This window comes from Diadema setosum, chromosome 16, assembly GCF_964275005.1.
Source record: "Diadema setosum chromosome 16, eeDiaSeto1, whole genome shotgun sequence".
Taxonomy (NCBI): Eukaryota; Metazoa; Echinodermata; class Echinoidea; order Diadematoida; family Diadematidae; genus Diadema; species Diadema setosum.
The window spans coordinates 30,917,159-30,931,441 of NC_092700.1; the positions used below are offsets into that span (position 1 = coordinate 30,917,159).

General features: G+C 37.2%; 1 protein-coding gene across 1 annotated transcript in view; it reads left to right on the forward strand.

Annotated features, from left to right (window-relative positions):
* LOC140239819 (uncharacterized) overlaps window positions 1-9,845 on the forward strand; it is a 36,722-nt gene extending 26,877 nt beyond the window's left edge. Inside the window, exons 17-26 of the mRNA XM_072319639.1 lie at window positions 693-1,119; window positions 1,892-1,988; window positions 2,644-2,784; window positions 3,255-3,448; window positions 4,157-4,253; window positions 4,769-4,896; window positions 6,566-6,658; window positions 7,493-7,578; window positions 8,136-8,322; window positions 9,671-9,845. Of these exons, the coding sequence (XP_072175740.1) occupies window positions 693-1,119; window positions 1,892-1,988; window positions 2,644-2,784; window positions 3,255-3,448; window positions 4,157-4,253; window positions 4,769-4,896; window positions 6,566-6,658; window positions 7,493-7,578; window positions 8,136-8,322; window positions 9,671-9,805 (1,585 nt within the window). The 3' untranslated portion in view covers window positions 9,806-9,845. The remainder of the gene's footprint in view (window positions 1-692; window positions 1,120-1,891; window positions 1,989-2,643; window positions 2,785-3,254; window positions 3,449-4,156; window positions 4,254-4,768; window positions 4,897-6,565; window positions 6,659-7,492; window positions 7,579-8,135; window positions 8,323-9,670) is intronic.
* The last annotated feature ends 4,438 nt before the right edge of the window (window positions 9,846-14,283 follow it).

Here is a 14,283-nt window from a genome sequence, read left to right on the forward strand (position 1 = left end):
ATGTTTTGAACCATGCCGCTTTCGAAAAATGCCAATTTTAACATAAATAAATCAACATAATGAGCCAAACAAAATACTAGGAGCCAAGCAAACCACACATGCTTTATAAAAGGAGAATCTTCTGTTTCCAAAAGCTACAACCCCAAAAGTGAACTCACCTGTTTGTTTGTTTGTTTTTTTGCGAGTAAAATAGAGTAAAAAAAGCACACTCCCATCACATTCTTCACATTTCACGAACTTTTCTAAATGTTTGTATATATGAAGAGTTTGTTTGCAAAAACCGATAAGTCCATATTTGCTAAATGGAGATATTTGCGATTAAAGGTCAAGAAAAATAAAGAGAATAATAAGAAAATTTTTACTTCTTTTGACCATAACTACAAAAATATACCTTTATAATTATGTAGTGACCAATATATCATTTAAAAGGTGTTATTTTGTACTTTATGACAGAGATCGTACTTCAAAATCTTCAAAAATGGACTTATCGGTTTTTGCAAACACTTCATATGATTTGGATGGGTATGATATTTGTGTGTTTGTGCGTGGAGGGAGAAAAAGAGGGAAAGTACGAGTAGCACACATTCGTACATGATGAATTTCATTGGATGAAATTCATAAGTGAATAGAGATATACACAGATTCTAGACATCATTGATGATGGTCTATCGTTGATGTTCTTATCTTAACAGTAAGGAGCGCATTCCGCACTACCAGCGCGTCTTCAACAACCATCTGCGAAGCCAGGGTTTCAGAGTGGCTGATCGACCCATCAGACACTGGTTCGCTCCACGGACGAACCCGGCGGGAGGGGACGACAACTCGGACGCGGAGTCCGTTGGCACGGAACAATCGTCCGGCTACGGCAGCACGGTCGGCCGGTCTGCCAGCATCGCCGGCGATGTCAAGGCCGATTTCGAAGAGTTCCGAAATACTTTCGGCAGCAACCCGATCGAGGTCAACGAAGACGACTACATCAGTCCGGAGAAGATCGTCGACGGGAACGAAGGTGCAGACGACGAGGGAGTAGAGAATGATTCCGATAGCGGGCTTGAAGGAAACGGGCCACCGGAGAAGTTCCTAAGAGCTAAGATTGCGTCATACGCCATACAAGATGTGGTACGTATTTTGATTTGTGTAGGTGTGTGTGTGTGTGTGTGTGTGTGTGTGTGTGTGTGTGTGTTTTTAAAACGTTTTGCATGACAAGTTTTTACTGTGCTTAAATTTTACCCCGTTTGGTCGGGACCGTCGCATTGTTATAGATATGTCTCTGGATTTTACGGAGAAGATTTGAAGTTTGCACAAGATAGTTTGGTCGATTACTTAATTACCTCGGCTAAATCTTAAGCGTCGTCACTTCACAAGCACAGCCGAGAGCGAGTGTTAGTTTTTGCAGAGCTGAATTTCAGTAATGACTCCATTCTATCATTTGCTAGAAAACTGTACTTCACTCTTGTTTTATGCAAGTTTTGCAGTAAGTCTTTTGCAAACCTACCGTGTTTAAGGTGATTATAATGATCTTGATTGCTATTTTTTCTTGTCTTTTGCCATTATGGACAATAAAAGGTATCACAGAACTGCCATCTTGTATTTTACTCTATATTATTTCCATTCAAAGTGCGAAGGCATGATTTCAAAGTGTTTTGCTTTTCTAACATGATTTAGCATGTTTAGTATATAAAAATTTCCCCTTTCTTAAAACCAAAATACGTTTCTTGTCTTGAGAACGGATATGGTTTTCACTGCCCTGCAGCAGTTGAGAGTCAAAAGAGTGTAACAAGTGATGACAAAATAAAAACAGTCTGCTCGTTGTGTTTATTCGATGCGATGATGAAATATAAGATCCATCTGAGTTACATTTTTATTTTACTTTTTTTGAAACTCTCTGTAGTTTGACGTGGAGCAGCGGCTGGACAAATCACGGTTCATGTTGAGCAGACAAACTCAGAAAGTGGCAACTCTGGGAGAAAAAATCAAGCAACTTGAAGGTGAGAGTCGCTTTAGTATAGTAAACACAACTCCAACAATGTTATACGGTTCATCTTTCGGAGCACGATCCGAACACTGTCGAAATATCTGAACGGTATGGTCTTTGATGGATCATTGTCAGAGAGGTAAATTTAAAAGTAACGATGCCCACAAGCTTGTTTACAAATTACACGTCCAGGGAAATGTGGATGATGTTCAAATCGCGGCCAAATGACAGTCTACTTTTGGCCTTCATGTGTCAAATATAATTGCAGAATGCAGTCAAAGCTGTCGAGTCGGCAAAATCTTATGTCACCATGTCAGGAGTAATAGTCATTTTCTTTGCCGAAAAAAAAAATCAAAATATAAGTTATCGCTAGAATAAAAAGTACTTTTGCTGTAAATCTTGCTTATTCATTTCAAATTGTTCGGTCTGGTTACTATGTATTCCTGTGATCTATTTTCGATGAACGAATTATATTTCGTTAGAGACATAAAATGAATTTGATGTTGTTGACCCAGTTGAAATGAAGTAACTGACGCGTTTGGTGTATAAAGCAAAATAGACGCAATACAGCCAAATACGTTATATCTGTACAAAAATAAACAGAATACTAACTTAGGATATGAGTTGCTAAACAATATCGACCTTTGACCGTTGCTTTTTTATCCTAGCGTCTCGAAACAAGGCTATTGCGAACATCGCTAAAAACGAGTTTCTGGAAATCTTTCGCGTCGACTGGGATCCTGTAGCAGCTGACGCCGAGGCGAAGAAAAGCAAGAAGGGAAAGAAATCCAAGAAGAAAAAGGACAAAGGTGACTTGAAGCACATTACCATCTATTAAAAAAAAGACAAATATACTAATATAAGTATAAATATATAAATATAAAAAATCAATATAATGATGATTGAAAGTACATTTCTTTATGCTTTCTTTACTAGGCAGTTGTGATTAACTCAACTATTCAGTTTCACCGCTGTTTATCACATAGCAGAAAAAGTAACATTAATAGAAAAACCAAAAACACGCGTTTAAGACTGGGGTAGTCGATCTTGAGGCACCACTTTTAATACTCTTTCTCATGTTGATATGTGCGAAATGCCTCAATTTTGGTTAAAGGTCTATTCGTATAGAAATTATGAATTTGGAAAATTTTGATTACTTTAAACTTGATTTTTACGTGGCTCTGTTTGCGCACTCGTTGTGGGAACAGACAACAATAAATGAACCTCAGTATTTCATTGCAAACTATTAGTGTTTCTTTATTCCTTTTACCATCAGCAGACTCGAAACAGTCAAGTAATAAGACCGTCGTCATCGACCAAGAAGCGACGACGTCGGGAGAAAGCTCGCCCACGCCTTCGACCACCGCCGGGGCGGCGTTGTCCCAGCCGGCAACCAAGCTCTCTTTCCCGATCCTGAAGTCCGGCACGGATGAGTGGGTGTTGAGTCGGATGAGCAACAAACAGTACGCCATGGTACGCATTGACGGATTGAGTTAGTCAAACAAACATAGAAATTAATGAAGATGAGACTAATAAATCATAACAGCGTTATCTACGCATGCGTCTGCAGTATTTACTGGTAATGCTATTTACCCAGAAGGCTGTGCCATCAGTAATACGCTAGCATAGCCGGGTGCCCTAATCTGAAATAGTCAGTTGACTATCTTCCTAGAAACGCGGTTGCAAGATGGCGGATTTCCATCAAATTGATGGATATGACTGTTTGTCAAAAGAGGGCGTTGGAAGCTTGTGGTTTCCCCTACAATGATTTTGCCTCAAAGAAACACACGAACTAGCCAACTTCAGTGGATTTCGATCCATTGCAACCATGTTAAATAACACTGTACTGGACTAGCCTGCACACAATAGGGGTATACATGGATCATGACCCTAACCTCTCACACATATTACACTCTCAAATGAAAGGAAATAAACTTAGCTTTGTGATCCACACGCACACACAAATTTACAAATTTCATGCTCGTAAGGAAAGACCTAGCTCTTCGGGATTGCAAAGAAAACGCGTGAAGAGCTTTAACTATCGACGCATTGTAACGATGAAAAGTTGAATGTCCGCAAACGAACTCTTTACAAAATTGCCTGGAAGTCTTTGCCTTATTGTTAGTCTTTTCGCCCAGCACGATTCCATAAATATTACGTGTGTATTATTTTCTCTGGCAGGCGGAGAGCGATGCCAGTGTATGCAGGCTGTCGGTAGAGAAACAAATCACAGAGGAGCGACTGGAAGCGGCGGCTAAATATGTCAAAGAGCTTCAAGGTTCGTATACGTCACAGCTCCCTGTCTCTTTGCAGACGACAATGTTCCCCCTATTTGCAGTCAATGAGCCTCCTCTTTAAAGTCAGCCATGACATGTTGTATTAACATTCAGTAAGAGATTCAGATGTAAAATTTTTACGAGATATTATAAACTACTCATCTGAAAATACTTAGAGGAATTAACTTTAAAAGTTAATTGATGAAATTCGGTTTTGCAATTAAATAGCTGCGAAATCCAAAAACAAAGTAAAACGTAGTGGTCCTAATAAAACGTGGAACCCATCATTCATTAGGAACTCTCTGTTTTTGGATATCGCAGTCATTTCAAAAAGCGATTTTCATCAAATAAACTTTTATTTCCTCTAAGAATTGTATGCTCTTTAATATTTCATATAAGTAATTTCTAATCATCTCGCAAAAAAAGCTGAAGCCCCATCTCAACCAAAACTATATTATCCCTTTAACTCCGGGACCGTCTGCTTTAAAGTCCTCTCCGAATTCTCTCCCTTTTCCAGGAGAGACCAAACTGCTGGAGGACCTGCAGGATCGGTTGAAGGAGAACGTCTCGTCATCCCGGGACGCCTCCAAACCAGAGTTCAGGCGGAAGCAGAGTCCTCTCTACAACATGATGAATCAGGAGAAGGTGAGGATACGGATTAGAATCTTTGGGAGGATACGGATTAGAATCTTTGGGAGGATACGAATTGGAATCTTTGGGAGGATACGAATTGGAATCTTTGGGAGGGTACAGATTAGAATCTTTGAGAGGATACGGATTGGAATCTTTGGGAGGATACGGATTAGAATCTTTGGGAGGATACGGATTGGAATCTTTGGGAGGATACGGATTGGAATCTTTGGGAGGATACGGATTAGAATCTTCGGGAGGATACGAATTGGAATCTTTGGGAGGATACGAATTGGAATCTTTGGGAGGATACGAATTGGAATCTTTGGGAGGGTACAGATTAGAATCTTTGAGAGGATACGGATTAGAATCTTTGGGAGGATACGGATTGGAATCTTTGGGAGGATACGGATTGGAATCTTTGGGAGGATACGGATTAGATTCTTCGGGAGGATACGAATTGGAATCTTTGGGAGGATACGAATTGGAATCTTTGGGAGGGTACGAAATGGAATCTTTGGGAGGATACGGATTAGAATCTTTGGGAGGATACGAAATGGAATCTTTGGGAGGATAAGGATTAGAATCTTTGGGAGGATACGGATTAGAATCTTTGGGAGGATAGGGATTGGAATCTTGAGGAGGATACAGATTAGAACCTTTGAAGTTATGTTGCTTTTTTTTCTTGAAAGTTCGCATTATATCATTCCCCTTCTCCTCATCCTTTCTGGTTCATCTTTCTCCTCCCACCGACTTTGGAACCTTTCGCATGATTCTCGCTCTATTCTCCCTTATCAACAACTGTCGCCATGGTCCTTGGCTCACATAATCATCTAGGTTCCCTTAGCGCAATCTCAACTTCCAGCTCACCGCTGCCCTTTGACATTAACTTTGTTTGACTTTTACTATCTGCCTTCATTACACGTCACATTTCCCTCTTGTCGCTACCCTCCTCCACTCTTCTCTTTCTATAGGGTCGTTTTTCGCCAAACAGCACTTTTTTTTTTCAAAGACTACATTTTATACACACGGTATTACCGTAAAGCATTCTTCCATTCTTCCAACCATGCCTTTGGGGATAAACGGAGGAGAAAATTATCACGTGCCTTGATAAGTTGAATGTAGGACATTTTATTCTGACATAAGTAAATTGTAATGAAGGGTTTGTTTGCAAAAACGATAAGTCCATTTTTGAAGATTTTGAAGTACGATCTCTGTCATAGAGTACAAAATAATACCTTTTAAATGATATATTGGTCACTACATATAAAGGTATATTTTTTTAAGTTATGGTCAAAAGAAGCAAAAATTTTCTTATTATTCTCTTTATTTTTCTTGAAGTTTAATCGCAAATATCTCCATTTGGCAAATATGGACTTATCGCTTTTTGCAAACAAACTCTTCTGTTCACTTTTCTATGCGTATTATTGATTCTACTAGGCTCATTCTTCTTTTGTTTGTTTCTTTGTTTGTTTGTTTGTTTTTAATGTTTTAGGGATCCTAATACTTAACCCGCCAATCAGCTTCTGCAGTAAGTGTATCTAGTCAGTGTTGGTTGTAATGTAAGATTGTAATCTGAGGGAGTGGGTTGTTTTCTTCCCGTTTTCTGCCCCCCCCCCCCCCCCGCCTCATGACCATACTGTATTTCACTAAATCGTATGCTGCCCTCTTTGTTCCCCATCAGCACTTCGAAGTGGACACAGACAAAGTGGAGAGGTTATTACACCAAATCAACAGCCATCTCATATCGGACAAAGAGTGCCAGTATGTCTACCACGTAAGTATAACGTATGGGCACTGATGGGGGAGAAGGGGTCCACGTTGCATGTCAAATTAGGGATTACGCCCTCTATAATAAAAAAAAAAATACGCATGCACTGTCTCCCAGTTTAAAGTAAAACTCAAACCTCTATCACTGCTGTTATTGTAACACAGAAATAGTATATGTATTGATTTTTTTTATTAATTGATCACCGGTAATATTTGATATTCTATGTGTGATATGGGTTGCAATAATGTAAACTCTAATATTGTTGTTTTGTACCCCCATGTACGTGTCTAAACCTGCCATTCGTTTTGAATGAAACGGTGGACCTGGTTCTTTTGTATACTTGTTATTCTCACACTTTCTTGAACTTGAATAAAGTCATGATTAAACAAACAACTTTATGCGCTTTGAAATCCAAGTGGCACAGACAATCCAAAGTTGTACATGCACTGTCCAGAGTCCCTTGCACAGAATGGGCTAAACTGGCATGAATAACAAGAGTAAGTTCAAACCAAGAAAAGGGTAAACGTTTCATTAAGGTCGGGGAAGATTTATCTATCCTTTTCTTTTCGGTATGAAACTCGAGGCTTTGACCATTCTCTGTGGCAGTCTTCAGCTCCACATTTTGTATTATTTGTCTTTATCTCAGTCCTTAAGTGCAGAGGGTTTCTCATATTCCGGTTCTCTGGACACCTTTGATATAAAAGAAGGGGAACAGAGTATGCAAGATTTGGTTGGATTGGGCTAAAAATTCACCGTCTCTCGACAGACCTATCCGTGATATAATTATGATCCAATTGTTGCGTAACATTCGATTTTTCTTGTATTCTTTCAATGCAACAGGTGCTTGACTTGCCGCAGAGACATCGAATAGACTTCAAACTCTTCACCATTGTTGCAGCTCTCTCCGAGAAGATCTCGAGGCTTGAGTAAGTCTTTTTTATCATCACTTTTATTTTCTCTTTACACTTATTTCTATTCACATATATCATTATTCCAATGACACTGTTTATCATTCATATATTTTTGAATTATGTAATATTCGATATATTTCCAATTTATGGAAACATCAAGTCCTAATATTTTTGAAACAGAGCATTTTCTCCATTCAAATTCGTCCTATTAAAGGAACGGGAACCAGGAATACTTCTGATTTCCAATTGTAAAATTTTACATCTTGGTAACCTGAGTAGTAATAGCAATAGTCATTCTTAAAAAAAAAAGAAAATCAATTTCTGAATAGATTACCGGTAGCTTTTGACAGGAATGCAACCTATCTATATTGCATCTATCTATCTATCTATCTATCTATCTATCTATCTATCCATCTATCTATCTATCTATCTATTTATCTATCTTTCTTTCTATCTGTCTATATTTATCTTTCCATATCTATCTCTATCTATCTATCTATCTATCTATCTATCTATCTATCTATCTATCTATCTATATAAACATGTTTTGTTTGAAACCTTTCCCTCCGAAGGCCGTTCATCAAGAAGCTCATCAACAAACTCAACTTCGAAGCCCTAGACGTGAAGATGGAGCGAGCCAAGGCGCTCTTTTACCTCCTGGAGGACGAAGAAGAGGGCGGCTACCCCGGGGAAGTCCCCATCAAGAATCTGGCGGTGGAGCTGGAGGCTGGAGGCCTCAGCCAGGAACACATGGAGATGGTAAATGATGATGATGATGATGATGATGATGATGATGATGATAATAATAATAATAATAACAATGATAATGATAATAATAACAACAATGATAACAATAATAATAATAATGATAATAATAATTATTATTATTATCATTATTATTACTACTACTACTACTACCATTATTATCATTATCATTATTATTATCATCATTATTATACGTGTAATAATAAGAATAATAACAGCGTGTAAATTAAATCTGTTAGACTGGACTTACTTGTGAAAATCACGGAGGGAACAGTTTCGTGACTCGTCCGAGTCACTTCTTCAGCTCTGTCTGGCTGAGCTCCAGATAATAGAGGCAGTAACATCGCCCATTCACCCTCCATGGGTTAATGGTCGCCAGCCAGTCGAAGTCCAGTCGAACAGATTTAATTTACACGCTTTTAGCATACTACCTGGATGAATCAAAATCTACATCGATATAACCATAATAACACTTATATAGCGCTTAATACTGACGTTTCTAAGCGCATTAATACGCATTGAAAGTTGGCATCTTGTTTTTGGTTTTTTTATCACAAAGAAATTTTTTTCACTTAACATTCAGGTACAAATAAATGTCACATAAAAATATGACGCATAGAGACAAATAATATAATTTGACAGGCAGCTACAAAGTGTCTAAATAATATGAATACGATTGCAGTTAATATCTGATGCAAAACCTTTAGTTTTTTCAGATGATATGTTAATCTACTTTTTTGCTTGCTTTAGAAATTGTCAAAATTAGTGAAAAACTAATTATTTCTTTCTTATTTATGGCAGAAAATATAAAGTACTTTGCATACAAATAAACCGCATTTAACACTTCGGGTTTTCTGTAGAATCGGGTATAAAAGTACTTCTGGTAATTTGAGTTTGATTACGTGAAATAATTTCCTGTATTAGAGAAATAAATAACAAATGGGCAATTGTTTCTGTAGGACTCAAACAAAACGTACAGAGGTCTGTGTTAGAGATTCCCATTGCAAAAAGTAATTTATTAACATCAATATATCTGTGTAGCCATACTGTGTATACATAATGTGTGAGTACACCCTCATTCAGGGATTAAACTTCTTCTCACTACATAGTCAGGCTACTTGCATGAATATTCTGATGTGTTGCCTTCGTGATAAGCACAATACAATCATTATATGTGACAAAACGATCCAGGTAACGAGAAAATTACTTTATAATTTGATAAGTCGATACAGTAACTCAAGGGGATTGTTTTGCAATGGTTTAAGTTAAGACATTTGCACACAGCTTTTGTTTCAGTTATTTTTGACAGTGTTTTCCCCATCTCTTGCTTCCAATCTGCCAGGTCATGGAAAAATTCAATCGTAACGGGAAAGGGACTGTGGACTTTTTGGATTTCCTCACCTACATCCCCCTCTTCATCGACTTGCACGAAAAGATCGTCAGGGAACCGCTCTACACGACCAAGGAAGTTGACTGAGGAAATACGAGCAGAGGATACTATATCACTTTGAATAGCAGAGACTTCATCATCTTGATATATCCGTGACAATGACAAAGTGCATTGTAACAAATCGGCAACGCCTGTTGCCTAATTCAGGTCCGCTATAACCTCTCTCCTGATTGGTCAGATCCGCTATAACTCCTCTCCTGATTAGTCAACTCCAAGTGTCGCCATCAGTCAACTTATAGTTTGTGTTTTGTGTTGCGCTAATTGGATGAACACATGTATTCAACCAATAAAAATACCGTCCAGTCATGCAATATTTCAACATGTATTCATAGACCTATTCATGTTTAAGGGTGAATAAGTTATTTCACATCATATTTACGTATCATTATTACTCTAAATGTTTATCAATCACTACCCAACGATGCACCATCCATCTTCCCAAATCGGCATGCACCGTAACCATGGCAACTGCAAAAGGGTCGAGTCATTGTGCACTTTTGTTTCAACTTTACTTGAAATTTATTGCATCTTGACCTCTTACTTTCATTTCTAACGACCGCGATGCGACAATGGATTTTTTTTTTCACCCTAAAATATTTCAGGGTTGAGGAAATGGGATGTCCTGCCGGGTTGTGTTAAAAATCAAGCAAATGAAATTACAGGGAAATGACATCCGATGAATCGGAATCCGGCTTTGGGGAAATTCCGTTTCATCTGTACATTCGATTGCAACCAAGGCTTATGTTAATTGGTGATTGAAAACCAGACGTTTTTCAAATTTTAATGATACATTTTTGGCATTTTTTTCCATAACAATACAAAAAAAAGGACTATCGTCATAAAGGGGATACCACATCGAGAGACATGGATAAAACAGATGTCAACCTACACTCCAGGAAATGAACAGCCGATGTTACATTGATCACTTCTGTAACTTTTCGAATCGGAGAGAGATGGTGGGGATACATTCTGTTTGTGTGATGTACCATCTAACTTTACAGTTCAAGGGGGAAATTTGCGCCGCTTCTCCACTTTACCGGCATTTAAAGGGACGGTTATTGTCTTATGATTGAGATGGGAGATTCAGATTTTAACTTTATGCGAGATTATTAGAAACTATTTGTATGAAATCTTTAAGAACATACTATTCTATGAGGTATTCGAAGTTTGTTTGATGAGAATCGGTTTTGAATTGGCTGAGATATCAAAAAAAAAAAAAAAGGTGAAACAATGTGGTCCTGATAAAAGGTGGGTCTCTCCTTTTATTACGACCTCTGTTTCTGGATATCTCAGTTACTTTGAAACCAAGTTTCATTTATAAAAAAAAAAAAACCAACAGATTTGAATTCCTCTTAGAACTGTATACTCTTTCATACTCCATAGGAGGTTTCTCATTATCTCACAACTAAGTTGGAAACATGAAACCTTATCTAACCTACAACTTTACCATCTCTTTAGATCAGTTAGCACTCGATCTATATCTGGAGAGGATCACTTGATCCCACGGATGGCATTGCTATATTTTGATCGTCTGTGTATTCATTATTTCACCAAATTTTATTTATGCCAACTTACGTGCCATTTCGAGGGAGACTGATATCCAATGTCATTTTCAATGTGCTTTCAAAAAAGTTATGGTTGATTATTCACATTTGAGATCTCTCACTTTATTATATACCTCGTGTACCTGCTCTTTCAGATTGTACTTTGTGATTTACCTAGCAATATTGCTGTTGGGTCTATAGTCGATGTTCGGCAATCACTTAGTTGACGTGAGGCGTTTGTGTTTGTTCAAAACGTTGCACTTGCAACTGGCGTCCGACTACTATGTGCAAATAACGTCAACAATATACTTCAGAATCCGCTTGATATTGCTTTGATGGCGTTGGCTCTACTTTTTTATTGTGTAGAAATCTAATTTATTCCTCTTTGATTGATAATATAAACGATCTCTTTCGGTGTTGGAAAAAGGAGCGGTCTAGTTAACTCTTGCCATGTAATACATGCCGTTTCAAACGGAAGTTTGAGAAAGTTTAAGACATCTAACAATCTAAGGATATATAACGACTAATCATGATATTTTGATATTTATGATGATATATGAGAGATGTATGCTCCTAATCCTAGCCGAAGTATAGAAATTACTTCTTCAACTTGATCCTGTACGTGTAATCCTATAATCTTGTTCTATCAATGTAAAATGTGCAATTTTATATATAAGCCTCTGATGCTTTGGAATTGTATACTACTTCTGATACAGTACTGTTTAATTGCATACATTATGAATAAATAGAATACATCTTTAAACTGTTGAAACCCGTTTTTTGAAATGTTTAACTGCTTACCAGAGACGGACAGAGAAAGAGACAGAAAGAGGGAGAGACAAAAATGGGAAGGAGACATAAACATAAACTGCTTCATGTATATACATATTATATGTATAAATACACACACACAAACACAAACACACACACACACATTATATGTAAACGAGAGTAAAGAGGCGGTAGACGTTGCTTAATCCTCACAAGTGATTTTACTCAAGCTTTTGGGCTTCCTGCCCTTTGTCAAGACTGGGGACAAGATACAAAACATGGATATCATATACAAATAGAAAATAATAATGATGATCAAAACAATAGCGGAACTGATAACTACAGTGAAAGAAGCAGAGACGGCACTGAATAATTACATAGGTGGGAGTGTATATATGCCTCAATCTTGCATAATACAACTTGCAGATATACAATCATACAAAAGCATTTACAAGTACAGTGTACGTATGACTAAAATTCTGCATACACACAATGGATGGTCAAGATGTGTGCGCACAAACACAAATGTGAAACTCCTCGCGTATATATATATATATATATATATATATATATATATATATATATCGGGGTATAGACGATGTCAAGGGACACACGCAGCGGGTACAAAGTGCAAGAGGTATAAAAGGACCCTGCTCAGAGAAGGAAGAGTTAGATAGATAGTTGGAGAGTACTGTTAGAGTTAGAGTAGCAGATAGTGAAAGTAGATAGCCAGAGAGCTGTAGGGAGAAGGGCTCTGCCCTGGGGTGTAGATAGAGCTGTTTGGGATGTTTTCTAAAATTTCTTGTGGCTTGGCTTGATATCGCACACATTGCTTGTATCTTTGCTTCTAATACCGCCTTCTCGGAGGACGACTGCACAGGCTCTGCTTAATAAACACACAGTAACGGTATGTTTTTCTCCATGACTCAGTCTTTGATGTCAACTTTGTATATATATATATATATATATATATATATATATATATATATATATATCTTTATATAAATATAAATGAAGAAACAAACTGGTAACGCATTTTTTTTTTTTTTGGGGGGGGGGGGGGAGGGGGGGGGGGAGGGTCAATAAAGCATGAGATTATTCCACTCAAATTTTCCCATCGCCCCACGCCTTCTCCAGGAGTCTTGACAAAGACGGCGTAGGATGCTGAAAATTTGAGTCAAATAAACTCATCCTTTATTGGCCAAAAAATGCATTACCAGTTTGTGTCTTCATTTCTTCGTGGAGCCAATACGTGAAATCTCAACCATTATATATATATATATATATATATATATATATATATATATATATATATATATATATATATATATATATGTATATATATGTTTATGTAATATTATCATATGTGTCACACATCAGTCTGCATGACAGTAGCCAAGCTCTCGATCACTGGAACTTTAGAGTTTGTTGGACCCGTTTCCATCTTACAATAAAACACATACAAATCAACAAAACATAAAGACTGCATTCTAAGGGCAATTGTAGGGACATGTCTTTGCTTACACACCATTATGCTTGCATCAATAGCCATTCTGATCAAAGTCAGAACAAATTGACAAAATATAAAACTGATATAAATGGTCCTAACAAAATACGGTCCAATACCGTATGTCCCCCCCCCACAAAAAAAAAAAAATACAACGGGACCCTTCGCAACAATAACTCCAAATGTACTAGAATTAATTATGTCTTGAATATAATTGTTCAGTTCTGTGATAAAATGCATAGAAATCAGTCCTCCTGTGGGTGTTGATTAACGGTTCTTCTGCCATTTTATAATTATTTCCTCGTATCAATTGTACGTAACACAAATTTATAATCTACGTTATTTTTGTGTTATCTACTTCCAATTTTCTTTAAGAATATATATCGTATCATATTTGTTATACATAGATAATATCTTGTATGAGACAAAGTGACTGTTTTTAAAGCACATCTAGAACTATTTGCTATTACATGGGTAGTGCTGCCTCTTTTTTTCCTTTTTCTCCCTTTTTTATATTTCTCTTTTTCCCGATGATTGTTCTTATTTACATGTTCATGTATGTATTGATTTGTTTTTTGCTCCAATAAAACACATTAAAAAATGTAAAGAAAAAAAAACTCTAAAAATAGTAAATCTATCCAAATACAATTGCAAAAAAAAAAAAAAAAAAAAAACTCATTCAA